The following is a 19954-nucleotide window of genomic DNA, read 5'->3' as shown; positions in this document are numbered from 1 at the left end:
ACATGCAATATTCTAATTGTCTATCATTAGTATGCGTACATATTTTAATTAACGTATTAATTAGGCCATGCAAATGCAAATCCCACTTGTATTTCATATATTAGTAAAGTTGGTAAGTATCCACAGCAAATCAATTAATAAGATTACTATTAGTTAAATAATCAATTAATATAAACATGCAAAATGAAGAGGGTATACAAAAATTTTCAAATTACCCGCTCCAGCACTGTCACTCTGGAAATAGTGAGGGAGTGGAAGCTAAGGTGTAGGGTTAGTACACTATGGTTGATGTGGGTACTGTAGTGGGTTGTAAAATTTGGCTTAATGACTGTACAGTTAAATATTTGTAAAATAAGCGAAACCCACCATTAGTAAATTATTGATATTAAATGTTTGTGCTTAGACCAGCTCAGCTTCAAAGCGTTTGTCCATCAGAAAAACGAGTATGAAGAAAGCAGTCCCTGCTCCCCTCTTCAGTCTTGACACCAAAGACACACCGAGGACGATCCTGAAGCATATCTCTCAGACTGGTAGGTGCTCTTTTATTTTTTTACTTCTCTGCACATGTCTCCCAACCTCTGTAGTTTTCCATCTAGCTTCAGTCTATGTGAGAAATCTTCCAAAGTGCTAACCTCCCTTTGGCGCTCACCTACCTGCACAGTATGTGGTGACTCCCTCAGAAAGAATGGACGGGTGATTCATTGATTGTGGGAAGTGTCAGTTGGTGACTGTAAGTGATTGTGAACTAATGAATGGGTGAGCGTCTGGGTGGAGAATACCCTCTTGCGACTGCATGACTCAATGAAAACTTCCCTCCAGATTAACGAAGGAAATCACCATGCTCATCATTTCATAATGGTATAACTGAAAATGTCAGCTTACAACATAGCAGCGTTCTCCTCTGCAGTGCTACACATTATGCCTTGGTGTACCAAAGAAGATGCAAAGTAAATGCTCGTCTTGACACATACGGAGAGAGAGAAACATAAATCCATCTATGAGCTAGTACAACACATCATGTGAGTCCCTGCTCTCTAATCACTGAATTCAGAATTTAGCAGCTGAAGTTTGATGTTTAGATTTTGTGAAGTGCCAGGAGCTGCAGCACTTTCATGCTAGTGTTCTTAGTAACCTCAGAACTTTTTTACTGAATTCTGCAGATATGCATCAGTTGCTGCATTTTGTACACATGTTGACATTGTATGAACAATAAAAAAAATACACAGGCTGTTGAGCTGTATACATTCCATTAGGCCAGGCTGTGGCTTGAAACCTAAGCGTCGCAGGTTTGAATAAGAGTAGAAATACTCTTGCATCAATCCAAGCATGTAACAATTTGCAATGTTCTATTGCCATTTAGTGCTGCAGAATATATACTTGTGCATAGATCGCCATCTGGTGTTGGGCTCGGATGTTTGCACTTTGTTTTTGTTTTGGAAGAAGTTCTTTGTAGTCACGAGATAGGTGACTCCACCCTAAGACGATAGTGTGCATGGGCATCGACTCCATCCTCTGATTTGTTTATTTATTTATTTATTTTCCACCATCGGGTTCGGATGTAAATTGCTGCGCTGCGGGTCGGTGTCCTACTCGACGCACAATCCCTCACCGCTCGACGGTATTGTTTCGATCGCGTTCTTCTTTGATGCGCATCTAAAAATTCATCAAGACCTTTGATTCGGATTCTGGTCGTCGACGCGGCCCGTTGGGCCTATCTGCGCCATCAGGCCCTGCAGTCAATGGAAAGAACTCCATTTTAAAAATGCCCCCTGTGTGGTGCTAAATTCCCACACACTGATCTCCAGTAGGTCTATAACCTTTGCCTCTCTCCAGAACAGGAGGACAAAGATTGTGAGGCCTGTGCTTCCTTCAGATCAAAGAAGACCATACGTGATAGTCTGGCTCGATGTCACATAATGTCTCGATCAACTACCTCGGCACTGTACGACATCTTCGATGCAGGCCCCGATGTAACAGAAAAAAAAGAACCGGTGGATGAAGACATCAGCGTCTCTGAGGCCGGCGAGTCAGATGCCGAAGATCAGATGGTTACTCCAGGTCAACGGATCGTGAGTACCCAGATCTAGACCCCTGCCCCATCTAAAACGAAAGATAAGGTTCCGGTGACCCCTTCACCTTTGGGCTCAGGTCGACACCGCGATAATATTTCAGATGCCCCGAGCTCTGCTCTGAAGTCCAGAGACAAGCCTTCAGGCAGCTCAGGATCGAGCCAGCCATATAGCGGTACCGAAGACAGCTTTGACGCCGAGCGCTTCGGCACCGAAACACACTGAGAACAAGCCCTCGGAACCAAAAAAACTCCATAAATCTTTGAAGCCGAAAAAGATTTCGGACCCAAACTCCACCAAAACATAAGTTGACCAAGACCCTTCCTAAAATTACAGAGCCTAAACCAAAGCACCACTCGGACCCGAAGTTTTCGGTGCCAAAGGAGGACAATAGCTCAAAGGAACTGTTCCAACCAGATCCCTCTGATCCAAAACAAAAAACTCTATACATTGACCCTGTTGCCGGTCATGTCACAAAAAATGCCACCTAAAAAGAGGAAATTGGAGACCTCAGAGGCACCTGAGATATCCTTAAAGAAGAATGACATAGCAACTTCACCTTTCAGAACCTCCTCTCCCTCTCCAAATCTTCCAACTATACCACTTTCTCCAGTACACTCTCCACTACTTCCTTCTTCACCTGCACCACAAGATGATGAAGATGACTTTGAGGGTGGGAATTGGGATGGGGATGTAGACCCACAAGGGTGTGATGATATCCACACTATAAAAGGGTGAAGTGTGCGCACTACCTGAATTTGTGCCAAAATTGTATGGCTGTTTCGTCCTCCAGGGTATCACTCACCGAACAGGAGTGAAGGAATGTAATGAATATCAGTGCATCCCCATGCACATGGGGTATGTCCCCCGGGCACAGATTATGGAGTCCTCATAACGAGGTTTCACTGGTTCATATCAACGTTGTAAAGAAAAGGTAAGTTGGTTCTCTGAAATGAACAATTTAATGAATGTTGTTACTCCACACTTGTTATAAACTTCATTTCCCAGAATGCATTATGGTTGACAAACACTCATAAGCAGTCCTGGCTTAATGTGATCCCAATGCATTTCGGCTTATTTGCCTTCATCAGGGGTTGTTCTGAAAGTAATTATAAATTATAATGAATATAATGCGTGCTATGCAAGAGGAAGAAATGCGTTCTAACCCAGAAACTGTGGGTCATGCTGCTTAGGTGTGTGAGTGGTGAAGTATTACAAAGTAGTGCCAAAGTATAAGAAAGTGTGCATCAAAGTGAGATTGGTGCCGGACCGTGAAAATACGGATGCGAAGGTTAGTGAGGTCGAGAACGTTATGTTTCACCGTGACCCATTTGAATGTTACCGCTATTACGAGATGCAAAAGCGTTTCTAATAGAAGTATAATTTAAGACTCGCAGATAGTGCTTGGTTACCGCAAAATGGTGTTAAACGAAAAAAGAAAAACGAGGTAATTTTAGTTAGATGAAAGCTTACCGATAACAAAAAGTGAAAAAGACGTGATTCGTCGGTAGTGTGTGTTCTCGCAATGTTTCCGTTAACGTTGTGTGCGTGTGTGGGCGGATAAATGTTATTAGCGACTGAGGGTAATAAACACAAAGAAAAGAAAAGACAAGGTGTTCGGTGCATTAACAAAACATAAATAACGGACTAAAAGGAAAAGGCGTGTGAGTGTGGGTATAACAAGAGTGTCGTAGTTCAAAAAAGGTGATTTGAAATCATTAAGAAACCACGAGGGTGTAGAGATAGTTGTGACGAATTAAACAATGAAGCAGCGGAACGTAAAGTCAATGATCGTTCTACCAAAGAGTGGTGACTATTTAAACATGCAGAATGAACATTGTAACGTGGTTGATATGGAGTTTAAATGTGACAAAAACATGGTTGTAAAGAATCATGCTTATGAGAAAGATACAGTCAAATTATGTTCTGGCGATACAATATGTATATCTCAGTAGATGTTAGTTGAACAATCAAAACATATAGGGCCTCATGTAGGTAACATACTATTTACCGATTCATAAATACCGAATTTTACCGAATCGGTATTTATGAATCGGTAAATAGTATGTAGGTAAACATTCGGTATCAATTACCGAATCGGTAAAATTCGGTAAATGAATACCGAATCCACAATACCGGCCGGTATCATGAAGCGGTATTTACCGAATCGGTAAATACCGAATCGGAGTTTACCGAATCGGAAATTCAAATACACATCACCTGATGAATCAGCCAATCCCGTGCAAGGCCAACCCCACCCAACCAGGAAGTGGCCACACCCAGGCAGGTGCACACAATCATCAGACTCTGGAGAGGCTGGTAGTGCAGACCAGAGCAACAGAGCCAGTGCCCGATTGTGAACAACAAACTGACACAATGGCCAGCCAGGAGACAGAGAGAGATGGAGGGGAAAGGAGGAGAAAACAAAAACTCAGCCCAAAGGAACTGCAGGTACTAGTGGAGGAGGTGGTCAAGCAGCGACAGAAGCTGTTTGGAAAGCAGTCCCTGCAAGTGCCTGAGTCGGAGAAGAGGAAAATCTGGCTGGGAATCCAGGCACAGTTGAATGCAATAGGCGTGTCCCCCCCGGGACATAGACGTGCTGAAGAAGTGGTGGTACGACCTACGTATCGTCACGAAGAGGAAGATGGGGGAACTGCAGAAATAGGCCAGCCGGACAGGAGGGGGAAGGAACATGGCACCTGCCCTCACAGAACTGGAGGAGCTGGTGGAGTCAACAATAGAGCCCGAGAGTGTCGTGGGGATCGGGGATGCAGACAGCTCTGCCAGAGCCGCCACCAAACAAGGTAAGACGCATGCACAGCAATGTGGCCCCCCCTACCCCAACTCCCCAATTGGGCAATGAGTATCCCACTCCAGTCCATGTGTTAGTGCATACTAGCAATGCATTATGGGAGATGTAGTCTGGGAAACCCCAAACGAGAAGAATAGCACAGAACAACAAGGGATGTTACACACATTAGCGAAAAGCAGGCAGAGGACAATGAGAGAGTGTTTCAGAAATGTATTGTGATGCTAGCAATGCAGGGCTTCAGGTACACTGAGCTGATGTTGCTTTTCTGTCCACAGACGATACATTGCGCAGGACTGCACATGAGACGGGAGAGAGGGCACACCGGAAGGACAGCTCAGGGAAGGCCACCACAAGTGCTGGGCAGAGATCAGCACCACACGCAGCCTCACCACCACAGCCAGCCTCACCACCACAGTCAGCCTCACCACCACAGCCAGCCTCACCACCACAGCCAGCATCGCCACCACAGCCAGCATCGCCACTCCCGCTGGAGTCACCGGCATCATCACCGCCTGCATTGCTCAGGTCGAGGAGGCGTGCTGCTGCCAGGTTGCATGTCTCGGAGTCTTCATCTGAAAACTGCAGGGGGCCGGAACCATCCACTGTGCCCCTTGATGGTAGCCATGCCAGTGTGCCTTCCGCCTCTGAGGGAGCACACACAGGTGCCAGACGTCGCCGCAGGGCTCGGGTGCAAAGTCCACCACCACAGGGTGAGAGCCATGGAGTGTTCTCAGGGCTGGAGGCCACCATGGTAAAGATACAGCGCCTACAAGCAAAGGCAATGATGTCAGTGCAGCGCCAAATGCGGGGCCTCAAAGATACATTTGGAAATATTGACAGGGGCATCAGCGCTATGGCTGAGGGAATGAGTGAGATGGCTGCGGGCATGCGGGACATGTCCCAGTCCGTCATGCTGCTGTGCTCAAAGTTTGATGAGGACAGAGCAGCACGGCGGCGGGAAGGGCAGAGAAAAAACAATCACACAAGGGCAGTCAACCGGCTGGCAACTGCCACTTCGCTGCTCTGCAGGCGCTCTGTGGCAATGCAGGAGGGACTAACGCACTGCAGCAATGACGTCTCAAGGGGGATGGTGAGGGTCACCAGTGCACTGGAAGTGCTACTAACAAACCAGTCGGCCACAACAGGTGTTGTGGATGCTGTTGAGAGCGCAGAGACCACCAGCAGGAGCAGCATCACTCCCCCTGTCCCAGATACACGGAGGAGCAGCAGGCGGCATGGGGCTGCCACTACTGAGGACGCACAATCAATGGCATCCCGCACTGTAGTGCGTGGGCGCAGACACTAGTGCTGCACAGTATAGCATGAGACAATTGGGTGAAGTAACCCTTGACTTGCAACTAGTGATTGCACTATATTGAGAGGACAGGTTTTCTTTTGTGTTGTGGCGTAGTGGCGCATGATCAAACTACGTCATGCCATCAAACTACTGGCTGTGTCCCCTTACTTACTCAGAAATAGTTGCATGTGATCTCTGCCCGTCTCTCTCTCCCATCTGTTGCTGTTGCCACTCCTGCTGCGGTGGCCTCTGGCTGTGCAGACTCATCATCATTGTCCTCAAAATCAGTTAGTTCCACCTCTGTACCTCTCTTCGTTGCAAGGTTTGTGCAGCATTGCACAAGTGGCAATGATCTTGCAGCAGATGATGGGCGTGTACTGGCGTGCGCCTCCGATTTTGTGGAGGCAGCGGAACCTGCTTTTCAATAGTCCAAACGTGCGCTCCACCACGTTGCGTGTTGATTTGTGTGCCACATTATATTGTCTCTCACTCTGGGTTGATGGGTGTAGGTAGGGAGTGAGGATGAATGACCGCACGGCATATGCACTGTCGCCTAGGTGAGTAAGAGAGAACCATCAGTCACATGCCTCAATACACAATAATTTGCAATGAGTATTAGGGAGCGTCACAGTGATTTACCTAGCATGTATCCTTCTCCAAATTCTCCGGCAAGCAGTCGTGTGTAGATCCCACTGTTCTGGAAGATGAAGGAGTCGTGGGTGCTCCCAGGAAACTTAGCTACGATATCAGTGATGATGTTCCCTGCATCGCAGATTACCTGCACATTGATGGAGTGGGTGGACTTTCTGTTCCTGTAGATGTGCTCAGTGGCTGCTGGTGGGCAGATTGGAATGTGTGTGCGATCAATACAGCCTATGACATGCGGGAACTGTGCCATCTGGTAAAAGTCTGTCTTGGTTTTCTGCAGTTCAGCCTGTGTGTTTGGGAAGCTGATGTAGTGGTGCATTCTCTGCATCATGGCATCCAGGAACTTCCTGAAGAAACGGGACAGGCAACTCTGGGATACACCGCCTACCGCAGCTATCACCACCTGGTAACTGCCAGATGCCAGTAGATGTAGGCTACAGAGTACCTGCACATGTGGTGGTATGGCATGCGCCCTTGTTGTTGGCTGGTCCAGGAGTAGGTGCAGGTCCCTTATCAGGTCCATGATGGTTTGGGGGTGTAGCCTGTACCTTTCATGTATCTCAGCCTCAGTCTGTTGAAAGAGTGTGATGCGCTGTCTGTAAATACGTTCCTCCCGTCTCCAAATCCTCAGCCCTGCTGCCTGTAGACGTAGGCGCCTTGCAATCACATACAGAGCCGCCATGGTGTCCACGCTGTTGCATTTTGGGATTGCTTATATGCACTGTTGCTGATTTCCACCTGCTTTCAATCTGTGTTAATTTCCGACTCTTAAATACCGAATTTCAGGGATTTCTTAAATACCGAATTTACCTACATCTCTTTTCTCGTTTTTACCATTTCTTATTTACCGATTCGGTAAATAAGGAGTCGGTAAATCAGAATCGGTAATTTAGAATTCGGTAATGATGAATCGGTATTTACCGATTCATAATTACCGAATCCTTATTTTCGGCCTCCAACATCTCAATTGTCTAAATACCGGTCGGTAACTGGATATTTACCGAATTTCGGCCGTTACCGACCGGTATTTAGCTACCTACATGAGGCCCATAGTGCTTAAAGGTAACACAAGAATTCCATGCGTTCGTTCATGCCAAAAGGTTAGATGGAGTTCAGAAGATAAATCCAATGATTCTCACGTTGTAATAAAAAATTATGATTATCTCTTCCTTCTTGTCTGTGAATTATTTCTAAGATACAGTATTTCAGTTGGCTAATGTTATGTGCAGCTTCCAAAAAATGTTGAACCACTGTAGATTTCATTTGTTTAGTTCTTATGTTGGATTTGTGTTCATTTAGTCTGGTTTTTATTTTTCTTTCGGTCTGTCCTATGTAGATTTTTCCGCAAGGGCATTTTAACATGTAAAAAACGTTAGACGTGTCGCATGTTGCTGTCACCTTGGTTTTGATTTTATATCCTTTCATGGGATGAGTGATATATGTTCCTTTGATGATGCTATTGCAGTTGTTGCAATTCCAGCATGGGATGGTGCCTTTAAATGTGGTATCTGTGGATGATTGTCCTGTTTGTTGTAGAATTTCAACAATGTTTTTATTCCTAGTGTAGGCGAATATGGGTTCTTGATCGAAAATATGATTGAAATCCTGTTCCAACCTGAGTAATTGCCAGTGCTTTTTGATTATGCGTTTATAGGATGCGCTCATTGTGGAATATTTAGAAACAACTGTGAGTTGGTCCTTGATAGGTTTGGGTTGGATGCTGAGTAATTCATTCCTACTTTTGGATGAACAACGTTCTTTAGCTTGTTGTAGTACCTGATCTGGGTATCCGTGGGTTTTGAATCTCAGTGTCAATTTGTTATATTGCTTTGTCTGGATTTGAAACAATTTTTTTGACTCTAAGCATTTGGGAATACGGCAGATGTTGTTTAAGGGATTGTGGATGAAAGCTTTGATAATGAAGAGTATTGTTCCTATCTGTTGCCTTCCTGTGTAAATCGGTTTCAAAACCTGTGGATGTTCTGATTATCTTTACGTCCAAAAACGTGATGAACTGAGATTGAATATCAAAGGTGAACTGTATGCGGTTGTCTATTTGGTTGAATTTTTTAAATTGGTCTTTTAAGATGTTAACTGGACCCTTCCAAAGGATGAAGATATCGTCTATGAATCTGAGAAATAATTTCAAATGGGTTATCCATGGTTGTACAGTTAGAATGTTCTCTTATTCGAAACGATTCATGAAAATATTCGCAAATGCCGGTGCGGCACAATTTCCCATGGAAGTACCTGTTTTTTGTTGAAACCAATCCTCATTCCACTTGAAATAACTGTGTAGTAGGGTGAATTCCATAAGTTCCATGAGAAAGATTTTACGATTCTGTTCATAATCAGTACGTAATAGAACATGTTCAACAGCTTCTATTCCTAGTTGGTGTGGAATAGATGTGTACAGTGAGTTGACATCCACTGTACATAATGTGATGTCTTCATCCTCTGTGATCATGATCTGATTGAGTTTATGCAAAAAGTCACTGGTGTTTTTTATGTAAGATCTTATGGTGGTAACGCTCGGTTGTAAGTGACGATCTAGAAATTTTCCCACTGATTCATGTAAACTCCCTCGGGTAGTTACAATCGATCGGCACGGTGGTTTGACCAAATCCTTGTGTATTTTTGGTACCATAAATAATGTGGGACTCTTTGGGTTTGGTTGTATTAAGAATTTCTTAACCTTTCGTTAATTACTCCTCTGTCAACAGCCTTTTGGACGATGGTTTGTAGGATTTGCATAAATTGTTCCATGGGATTAGTTTCCAGTCTCATGTAGGTATCTGAATCCTGTAGGTGTGTTAATACTTGTGCATTATAATAGCTGGTGTTCAGAATGACTAGTGCGCCTCCTTTATCGGCTTTGGTGCATGTTATGTCTGTCCTTTGCGCAATGGTTTTTAGTATACCTAATTCTTTGGCCGTTAGGTTGTTGTGTTTATACTTTTTTTGACAATTGAGTTTTGCTATGTCATTTTTGACTATGGATTCAAACATGTCCAGACTTTTGTGGCTGACAGGTGCCATAAAGGTGCTTTTCAAGCGTAAGCCTTTGAGTGGATCTTCTTCTTGGTCTTTAACAGATTCCAGAACGTTTTCGAAGAAATGCCGTAGTATAAGTTTTCTCATGAGTTTGAAAAAACTGATGTTGAGTTCTAAGGTATTAGTGCCGATGGTGGGTACAAAGGAAGTCCCTTTTTGTAAGGTTTTCAGTTCGATGTCTTTGAGATTGTAATCTGAAATATTGATGACCAAGTTATCTATTGATTCCCTTTCTTGCCTTTGTCTTTCTTGGCTGTAGCTGTGCGAGTTTGTGGTTGATCCTTGTCTTTGTCCTTGCTTTTTTCTGTGACTCTTCCTGGGTCTTCTTGTTCTACATGGCCTACTCCTAAAAAAGGCGTTCCTTCGGTAATTAAGTTTGATGCTGATGTAGATACCAAGTTAGAAAGGCTTGGTGTTATTGTAGATGTTGGGGTTCTTTCCTTTGTGCTATTTCTTCTAGATTGATTAGGATGTCACTGTCTGAAGAGGAGGTATTGGTGTTAGTGGTATAGGGTTTGTTTTGTCTGCGTCTTGCGTAGATGTCCGCCCATGTGTATACTTCCCCCATTTTGTAATCCATTGTATTCCTACGGAATTTGCGAATCTTACGTTCGTTGACTTCCGCTGTGTGTCTGGCTAGTTGATTGTTGATCTCCTCTAGTGTTTTATTGAGTTCTTCGGCTGTCATGGATTTCTCAAGTTCAGATTTGACATTCTGGATGTCCTTAAATATTTCTTCTTAAGATACTGGAGAGTTCCTCAATAATTAAAAGGATCAGATCCAATGAGCATTTGTTTAAAATAGCAAACCATCTGTCCTTAAATTTTTGCATAGAGAGGGTTTGAGGGGTATCCTTGGTCACCTGGGTATTCTTTGGGCCTTATGATACCTGATCATGGTACTGTTATAATTTATCATTACTTTCAGAACATCCCCTGATGGAGGCAAATAAGCCGAAATGCATTGGGATCACATTAAGCCATGACTGCTTATGAGTGTTTGTCAACCATAATGCATTCTGGGAAATAAGTTTATAACCAGTAACATTCATTAAATTGTTCATTTCAAAGAACCAACCTACCTTTTCTTTACAACATTGATATGCACCAGCGAAACCTCGTTACGAGGACTCAATAATCTGTGCCCGGGGGACATACCCCATGTGCATGGGGATGCACTGATCGCCACACTATCCCACCACCTGACCCTTGGGACGATTATAATAATATCCCAGATATACCGCAGCTTGACTCATACCCATCTAAGCAAACACAAAGAGATGATGACGGAGCGCTGAAACTTTTCAGACACTCACCCCCCAGTCACAGATCTCGGTTGAATCCATCATCCTTCTTTAGCTCACTTCGCCACCTCAGTTCAGACCCAGCTATATGGAAATCAGTCTTGACCCTGTGCCTCAGAGGAACAGTCCAGTCGAACTGCCAAGCCAGGTCTTCCCTGAACCGAAAACAGGCATCCTGGGACCAGTTTCTGGGTAACACCCTTAATCAGCCAGGCTAGCTTGAATCCAGTGGCAAAGTGAGCAAGGGATCCACGTTTGGGCATACCCTGCCAACTTAGCGAGAACAAAGCAAGCACAAAGATGATGGACGGAGCTCTGAAACTTTTCAGACACTCACCCCCGGTCACAGATCTGGGTTGAATCCATCATCATTATTTAGCTCACTTCGCCACCTCAGTTCATACCCATCTAAACCATCCCCTCCAGACGACAACATAGGTTTTGCTCAACTCTTAAATAGAGCAGCCAAATATCATGGGGTAGAATTACACTCAGACCCTTTGGAAGAAGATTTTTTATTAGAGACTTTTCAACATCCACAAAAGTCAACAAGTACTTTACCTTTGTTAAAAGGTATGATTAAACATGCACCTGATGTGTTTAAAGACCCTGTCAGGGCTAGATATCTCAACACCAGAGTTGATAAAAAATATAAACCAGCTCCAAATGATCCAGCTTGTATCAAGTGACAGCTCCTTCTAGATTCTCTGGTAGTGTCAAATGCCCGTAAACAGGCAAATTCTCAAACAGGTGATGACCCTTCTCCCGATAAAGAATCTTAATTATTGGACGCATCCGGTAAACGGGTTGCGTCACAGGCGGCAAATTTCTGGCGCATTGCCAGCGCCCAAGCTTTGTTGGCCAGGTATGATAGGGTGCATTATGATGAGCTTGAGACACTCACCCAACATCTTCCAGAACCATATAGGTCTAAAGCTAACGACCTTATACAAGAGGGAAAACTAATTACAAACACCTCTATCAAATGTGCTCTTGATGCAGCGGACACAGCATCTCGTGCCATTAACACAAGTGTTTTACTGCGCAGGCACACATGGCTACGCATATGTGGTTTTAAACGAGAGGTACAGTCTCCAATTCTTTATCAGCCTTTTGATCAAGAACACTTGTTTGGACTGGCGATACACACATCTTTAGAAAAGATGAAGAAAGACACTGAAATAGCTAAATCCATGGGGAGCTTACAGTCACCAACAGCTAGAGGTTCCTTTTGTCGCTCCTTTTATAGGGGCTCCTCCAAGACTATTGGAACAGACAACACTTCTTCCTACGAAAGCCCCACTCAAACTTCCTCTAACAGAGGATATTTTAGAAGGAGTTACAGAGGAAATAACAACAAAGGAAGCTGCTGCAGTAATAACACCCGCACCTTCCCTCGCACAAAACAGTGACTTTCCTCCACTCCCCCCAGACCATCCCACTCCGGTCGGGGGAAGACTATCACAGTTCCTACCTGTCTGGAATTCCATCACCACAGGCAAGTGGGTGACACAAATTATCCGGTGTGGTTACTGCCTGGAACTCACCTCTACTGCTCCACACATACCACCCAAACAACGTCCGATGTCCACAGAACATCTCGCGCTTCTAAAACAGGAGATTCTCTCTCTCTTGCAAAAGCACGACATAGAACCGGTTCCCATACACCATCAAGGTACAGGGGTTTACTCCTTTTACTTCCTCATCCCAAAAAAGGACGGTACTCTCAGGTCTATATTAGACCTCAGAACGTTAAACCTGTACATACAATCCGACCACTTTCACATGATCACTCTCCAACAGTTCCTCCCATTGCTCCAGCAAGGCGATTTCCTTGCCACTCTAGATCTCAAGGACGCCTACTTTCACATTCCTATTTACCCTGCTCCCAGTAAATATCTACGGTTTATAGTAGACGGTCAGCACTACCAGTTCAAAGGGCTCCCATTCGGAGTGACTACAGCACCCAGAGTCTTCACAAAATGTCTTGCAGTAGTAGCAGCTCACTTGCGAAGACAACACATTCATGTGTTTTCTTTCCTCGATGACTGGCTCATAAAAGCCAAGTCACGCAGCGATTGTGTGCACCACACACACAAAACAATCCAGCTGCTGCACAACTTAGGATTCACAATAAACTTCACCAAGTCACATCCTCAACCGTCCCACAACCAACAGTATCTAGGTGACACAATAGATACTTCAAAAGCCCTTGCATACCCCAGTACAGTCAGGATAGCCAGCATGCAAGCTCTCATAACAAAATTTCAGCCTCAACACTCACTTCCAGCTCGAGTGTTCATGCAACTAATAGGGATGATGGCCTCTTGCATTTTAATCGTACCTTATGCAAGACTCCAAATGCGTCCATTACAAGAATGTTTAGCACATCAGTTGAACCAAGCTCAAGGTCAGCTTACAGATCTGGTGTTGGTAGACAGCCGCACACATTGCTCTCTGCAGTGGTGGAACACACCAAACCTTTCCAAAGGGCGGCCCTTCCTAGTCCCGCAGATAGTGCTAACAGCGGACGCATCGCTCACCGGTTGGGGAGCTCGTCACTCAAACCATACCATTCAGGGTATGTGGACCCATCAACAGAAACTGCTCCACATCAATCACCTCGAATTACGGGTGATTTTTCCCGCATTAAAATCATTCCAAATACATCTTGTACACATCTGTCCTCGTCCGTACGGACAATATGACAGCAATGTACTATATACAAAAACAGGGTGACAAACTCTCTGCAGCTTTCACGCATAGCACAAAGCATATGGAGATGGGCCATTCCTCATCAAATACACCTCATAGCAAAACATCTTCCAGGGGAACACAATCAGATTGCGAATCTGCTTAGTCATCAGAAACAACAGATCCACAAATGGGAACTTCATCCTCAACTTCATCCGTTTTTTCAAATGTGGGGCTACCCAGACATAGATCTGTTCACCACACATTTAAACACAAAATGCCCAAGCTTCGCCTCCAGGTATCCACACCCATTGTCCACAGGCAATGCGATATGGATGAACTGGTCAGGCAGATTTGCGTACGCTTTTCCGCCTCTCCCGCTCATTCGATTACTGGTGCGCAAGCTCTAACAACAGTCTCTCACAATGATCCTAGTTGCTCCAACATGGGCCCGGCAACCATGGTTCACAACCCTGCTGGAACTCACGCAGAACCATGGAGAGATAAGTCATCCAGATCCAGCTCAACTCAACCTAGCGATCTGGCTCTTGAAGTCTTAGAGTTTGGTTACCTCAATCTCCCACCAGACTGTATGAATGTCATTAAAGAGGCTAGACGTCCTACCACTAGAGCATGCTATGCAGCTAAATGGAAAAGATTTGGGATCTACTGCAATAACAACACAATCAATCCACTAGATGCTTCAATTCAAAACATCATTTGTTACCTCTGGCATCCACAAAAATGTAATCTGGCATTCACATCTATACAATTACATCTTGCTGCCATAGCTGCTTACCTACAGAACAGACAACACTAGTCATTGTTTAGAGTACCTGCCATTAAAGCATTCATGGAAGGCCTTAAAAGAATAATTACTCCCAGAGCTCCACCCTCTCCAGTTTGTAATCTAAACATTGTCCTTACCAGGCTCATGGGTCCCCCATTTGAACCTTTACATAAATGTGAGCTACAATTTCTCACATGGAAAGTAGCTTTCCTTGTGGCGATCACATCTCTCAGAAGAGTTAGTGAACTCCAGACATTAACCATACAAGAACCATTTTTACAAATACATCACAACAAAGTGGTTCTTAGGACAAACCCTAAATTCTCACCAAAAGTTGTTTCTGCTTTCCACCTTAACCAGTCTATTGAGCTGCCAGTCTTTTTTCCTCAACCAGACTCAGTTGCAGAACGAGCTCTTCATTCGCTTGACGTCAGAAGAGCTATCCTTTGTTACATTGAAAGAACGCAAACTTTCAGGAAAACTAAACAACTTTTTGTAGCTTTCTCACCACCACATAAAGGCAACCCTATATCAAAAGCTGAAATTGCCATATGGATCGTTAAGTGCATCCAGATATGCTACCAAAAAGCAAAGCGTACATTATCCTTTCCCCCTAGAGCGCATTCCACATGCAAACTAGGGGCTTCTATGGCATTCTTAGGGAACATTCCTATAGATGACATTTGTAAAGCAGCAACATGGTCTACACCGCACACTTTCACAAAACACTATTGTGTAGATGTGCAGGCAAAACAGGCTAGTGTAGGCCAGGCTGTACTAAAGACTCTTTTTGAAACCACTGCAACAGATACAGGTAGCCACCGCTAGGCAGATTACTGCGCTACAGTCTTATGCACAAGTATATATTCTGCAGCTCATATGCCTTGAACGGAAAATGCTACTTACCAGTATGCATCTGTTCTTGGCATGTAGTGCTGCAGAATTGTATAAGCCCACCCGCCTCCCCGGGTACCTTTATCTGTTGCAGTGCTATCTTACTTAGATACATCACACATGGACATCTCTTTCTGTTTCTCACAACATCCATCACCCTTTATGGCGAAAAACAATCCGAGGATGGAGTCAATGCCCATGTGCACTATCGTCCTAGGGAGGAGTCACCTATCTTGTGACTACAGAGAACTTCTTCCAATACAAAAACAAAGTGCAAACATCCGAGCCCAACACCAGATGGCGATCTATGCACAAGTATATAATTCTGCAGCTCTACATGCCAAGAACGGATGCATACTGGTAAGTAGCATTTTCCTTATTATCTTTTCTGTTTGTCTTAGTTGTATAGACAATGTGTGGCATACATGTCATGGATACTTATTGATACTTAAAGTCGCACGGAGATTAAATTAAACCCTCCTTTGTATAGAGCCATCCTTCCTTTTTGTACAGATTTACTAATTGTATTTGAATATGTAGACGATAGTCCTATTTACGGTTGTGTCCATTGTACTTCATTGTTCAGGTCTCTACTTGAGATGCCCAAATGGTATATCCACCTTTGTTCTGTTATAAACAGCTCTTATTTTCTTTAGGTGTGATTTGATCAATAATAGTCCATTCAAAAACATTTTCAGAGTTTTTTTTCAACAAAGTGTCTCACCAATCTTGTATCTTTTTTGCATCTGAATGTGCTCCTATGTTGGTTCAGGTCAGACTTGACTTGGCAGTTCAGGCTGGATTGTTCCTATTGGAGCAGAGTCGAGACTGATTTGCATATAGCTGGGTACAAACTAAGGTGGCATGGTGTGCAGAATACCGATGGATTGGGATGTGGACCTAGTGATTACCATTGACTGAGATTAATTCAAGCATTCCATACATCGCTGTTTTGTATACTGATTGTGTTGCCCTACCACACGGGGTTGTACAGACGTGGATCCTGTCCCCACTGTCACTGGAACCAAGTAGTACCCAGCTGATGAGCCCATAATTAGGACAAAACCGGTCCTGGGTTGCTTGTGTTGAGGTTCAGGGAGGACCTAGCTTGGCAGGTAGGACTGGACTGTTCCCTTTGGAGCAGGGTCAAGATTGATTTGCATGTAGCTGTTTCCAAACTGAGGTGGCATGGTGTGCAGGTTAACAAAGGAGTGGGATGCGGCCCCAGTGATTACCAGTGGCTGAGATTAATTAGAGCATTTTTTCCATCACTGTTATGTAACCTTGTCAGCCCTTACAGCAGTTGACTCTGGACATCTATGACGAAGGATTCTAGCTGGTTGTGGATGTAGAAAGGTAGGATCCTTTTGCATGGTTACCCCCACTTTTTGCCTGGTGGTATTATGGTGTCTGACTAGTCTGACTGGGATCCTGCTAATTAGGACCCCAGTCTTTGTGCTTTCTCACTTAAATTGGTTATGGTGAGTACTTGGGTACATCCCAGATTGGCTACTAGTGTACCCTTATAAGTTCCTTTATATGGTACTGAGGTACCCAGGGCATAGGTACACCAGGGGTCTCCCATGGGCTGCAGTATGTAATATGCCACCCATAAGAGACCACTCAAATTGCAACTGCTAGCCTGCCAGTGCAGCCTGTGTAAGCTTGTGCTAGCATCACTCACAACTAATATGTTTCTTTAATCTGGGGTCACTGCACTTAAAGCCTATAAGTCACCCCTAAGGCAGGCATTACAACCCTGAAGGCAGGGTGCTCGGTTCGAAGTGTGAGGGTGCCTCCACGTGAGCAGGGCACCCCTACGACATTCTGGGTCCATTCTCCCAGGTAAGTGCATCATCAGCCATTACGATACATAGAGTGGCCACGCATCATTACGCGATGACAATCTCTAAACTGGCTTGAACGAACCCTATCATGTTTGGTATCAAACATGTTGGAATCTTACCGCCACACCGTAAACGGTGTGGTCAGTATGACTCCATGCACTGTAAAGTTTCCTCTAGAGGCCCTTGGTACTCCCGGTACTAGTCTTCTAGACCGGGAGAGCAAAACATGGCTGTTGCCGACCAGAGACACGATTCTGCCCTCCTGCTGCTGAGCCAAGCTCGAGCAGAGGAAAGCATGACAATGGGTATCCTGTCACAAGGAGGTGTGACACCTCCCAGACAGGGCTTAGTATATTAGCACAGGGTAGGCGCCACTCCGTCTGTTTGAGGGGCACATTTGGTGCCCTCCTTGCATACTCCAGTTCAAACCGGCTCAGTGAGGCTCCCGCTGTGGTGCAAAACTGGACGAAGGACATGGGAGTATCCTCCCCACTGTCCGACCCCTCCCCTGGGAGGGAACCCTGAATGGTCCCAACCCTTTGCTTAGGGTACTTAAGTGCTTACCTGTTGCTGGGTTCCTAGATTTGTCGTGGGACAAGATTTATATCAAGACACCACTTCTTCGACCGTCTGGGCTCTCTGGACTTCGCTGGGCTTTTCTCTGGGCACCAAGACTGCAACTGGGAAGAGTCCTGCTGCTCCTGGTCTCGTCATCCTGCTCGTCTGCTTCAACGTCTGTGCGTGTGCTCCATACAGGATCCTTCCAAGGCCTGTGGACATCCAAGACACCTAAAGGAATCTCCCTTGAAGTTAAGGAGTCACTTCCCTGCATCTGCAGGCACCGCAGTGAAGCTGACCGGTCTGCTGATCCTGGGCTTCCATGAACTCAGCAACACAGGTGATGGTTTTTCATTTCCGTCGAGGCCTGCATTGTCCTCGTCGGAACTGCACGAACCAAACCTGCGTTGACTTGCTGTTGCAAAGGCTTGTTGGCGATCTTCCTGAGGTCTTCGGGCTCCAAGTAACCTCCACCTCCAGCATCTCCTGTGACCAAGATCTTCGTCCTCACTGCAATTTTTGCACCGTTGGCCTGCATCTTTGGTGAACTACTTGAGGTCCTCATGCAACTCCAGTGCCTCTGGCCTGTGGGTCCTCTTAAGGGCCTTCTTTGTTTCCAGTGGGCTCCCCTGATTGCTCGGGGTCTTCCCTGACTCCCCTGTTGGTGGTGGGTCACCTGGATCTTGCTGGTCCCGACACACCACCTTTTTCGCTTTCCACGTTGTTTGCAATTGCCAAGGCTTGTTGGTGCTCCCGATGGACATCGACCCCTCAACTCCTGACATGGGACAGCTCGTGAACAGCTCCTGGTCTTCCTCAGCGACGCCTGGTCCACACAGCTGCAGCTCAAAGGTCACCGTCAGCTTCCCTGCAACACTCTACATTGGTGGGCATTCGTCTTCCGTGCCTCCTAGTCACTCCTGAGTGGCATAGACTCTGTCCCTTCTGCTTGCAGGTACTTCTCATCTTGAATCCACCTTTGGGTTCCACCGGACACTTTCACCTTCTTCGCCAGCGGCATCTTCCTTAAGTCCTCCATTGAGTTTGACGGCGGTTTCCGACACCACTTCGCAACTATGCACCCGGCTTCCCTGCTGTAGGTATCCTGGTTCGTAGGGTATCCACGGGTTAGATGGATCTCCAACCTTCTGTCTTCCTCGGGGTTCCTTCGGCATCCACTGGGAAGTGTCCTTTTTCTTTAAAATTGCAACCGGGACTTCCCTACTGACTTGAATTGAGCCCGCGGTCGTGTTCCCACTCTGCACACAGCCTCTGTGGGATTCCTAGTTACTTACCTCAGGTGGTTCCTTGGGTCCCTGGCACGTCTACATCTTCTGGGTATAGTCTTGACTTGGGTCCTGGTCCGCATACCACTATTTTAGTATATGGCTGTGTGCCACCACTGATGAACACTGTGTATACGTGCTATTTACCTGTTTTCTTTGCAAAATATTGTGTTTATTGTGTATATCTCCGGGTAGGAGATAGTGTACATGTTAGGGAGTGTCTTATAATAAATACCTATTTTTATAAATATACTGTGTGGTTCTTTTTCACTTAATCTATACCAATTCGTTTTCTTTCTGGTAAAACAAGCTGCTTTACTCTCTTTCGGGACTAAGTGTGAAGGCTGCTCTCTACAGCTACCACTCAGAAGGTTGTCAAAGACCACTAAAATCACCAAAGGGGTTGTCTGGATTAGTGCTGGGTGCTACACTTACATAAGTGAGCACCATTTAGTAAGCCAACCTCCTACAGTGGGCTTCTCATTTCTGGAATAAATCTTCAGAGAATTTTACCTGCTGGTCTGCGCCTCATCTCTTGACACTTGGTGACGAGTGGACACACAGGAGCCCGCCGACACCTTTTACTTTCACTGTCATACAGCTGATACATTTAGATAAACCAATCACTGTTTGGGTAGATTTTGGCTGTTTGGACCACCCCACGCATCGCATAGACAACAGTACATTTCATGCAATAACAG

At 45.2% G+C, this 19954-nt stretch overlaps 1 protein-coding gene across 7 annotated transcripts in view; it reads left to right on the top strand.

Annotated features, from left to right (window-relative positions):
• Positions 1–19954, top strand: part of CENPT (centromere protein T) — a 1095738-nt gene that overhangs the window by 147346 nt on the left and 928438 nt on the right. For all 7 annotated transcript variants that reach the window (XM_085638668.1, XM_085638667.1, XM_085638665.1 and 4 more), the window contains one exon: positions 404–530. In XM_085638668.1, the coding sequence (XP_085494794.1) occupies positions 404–530 (127 nt within the window). The remainder of the gene's footprint in view (positions 1–403; positions 531–19954) is intronic.

This window comes from Triturus cristatus, chromosome 12 (genome assembly GCF_964204655.1).
Source record: "Triturus cristatus chromosome 12, aTriCri1.1, whole genome shotgun sequence".
Classification (NCBI taxonomy): domain Eukaryota; kingdom Metazoa; phylum Chordata; class Amphibia; order Caudata; family Salamandridae; genus Triturus; species Triturus cristatus.
This window is presented reverse-complemented; position numbering and strand designations above follow the sequence as displayed.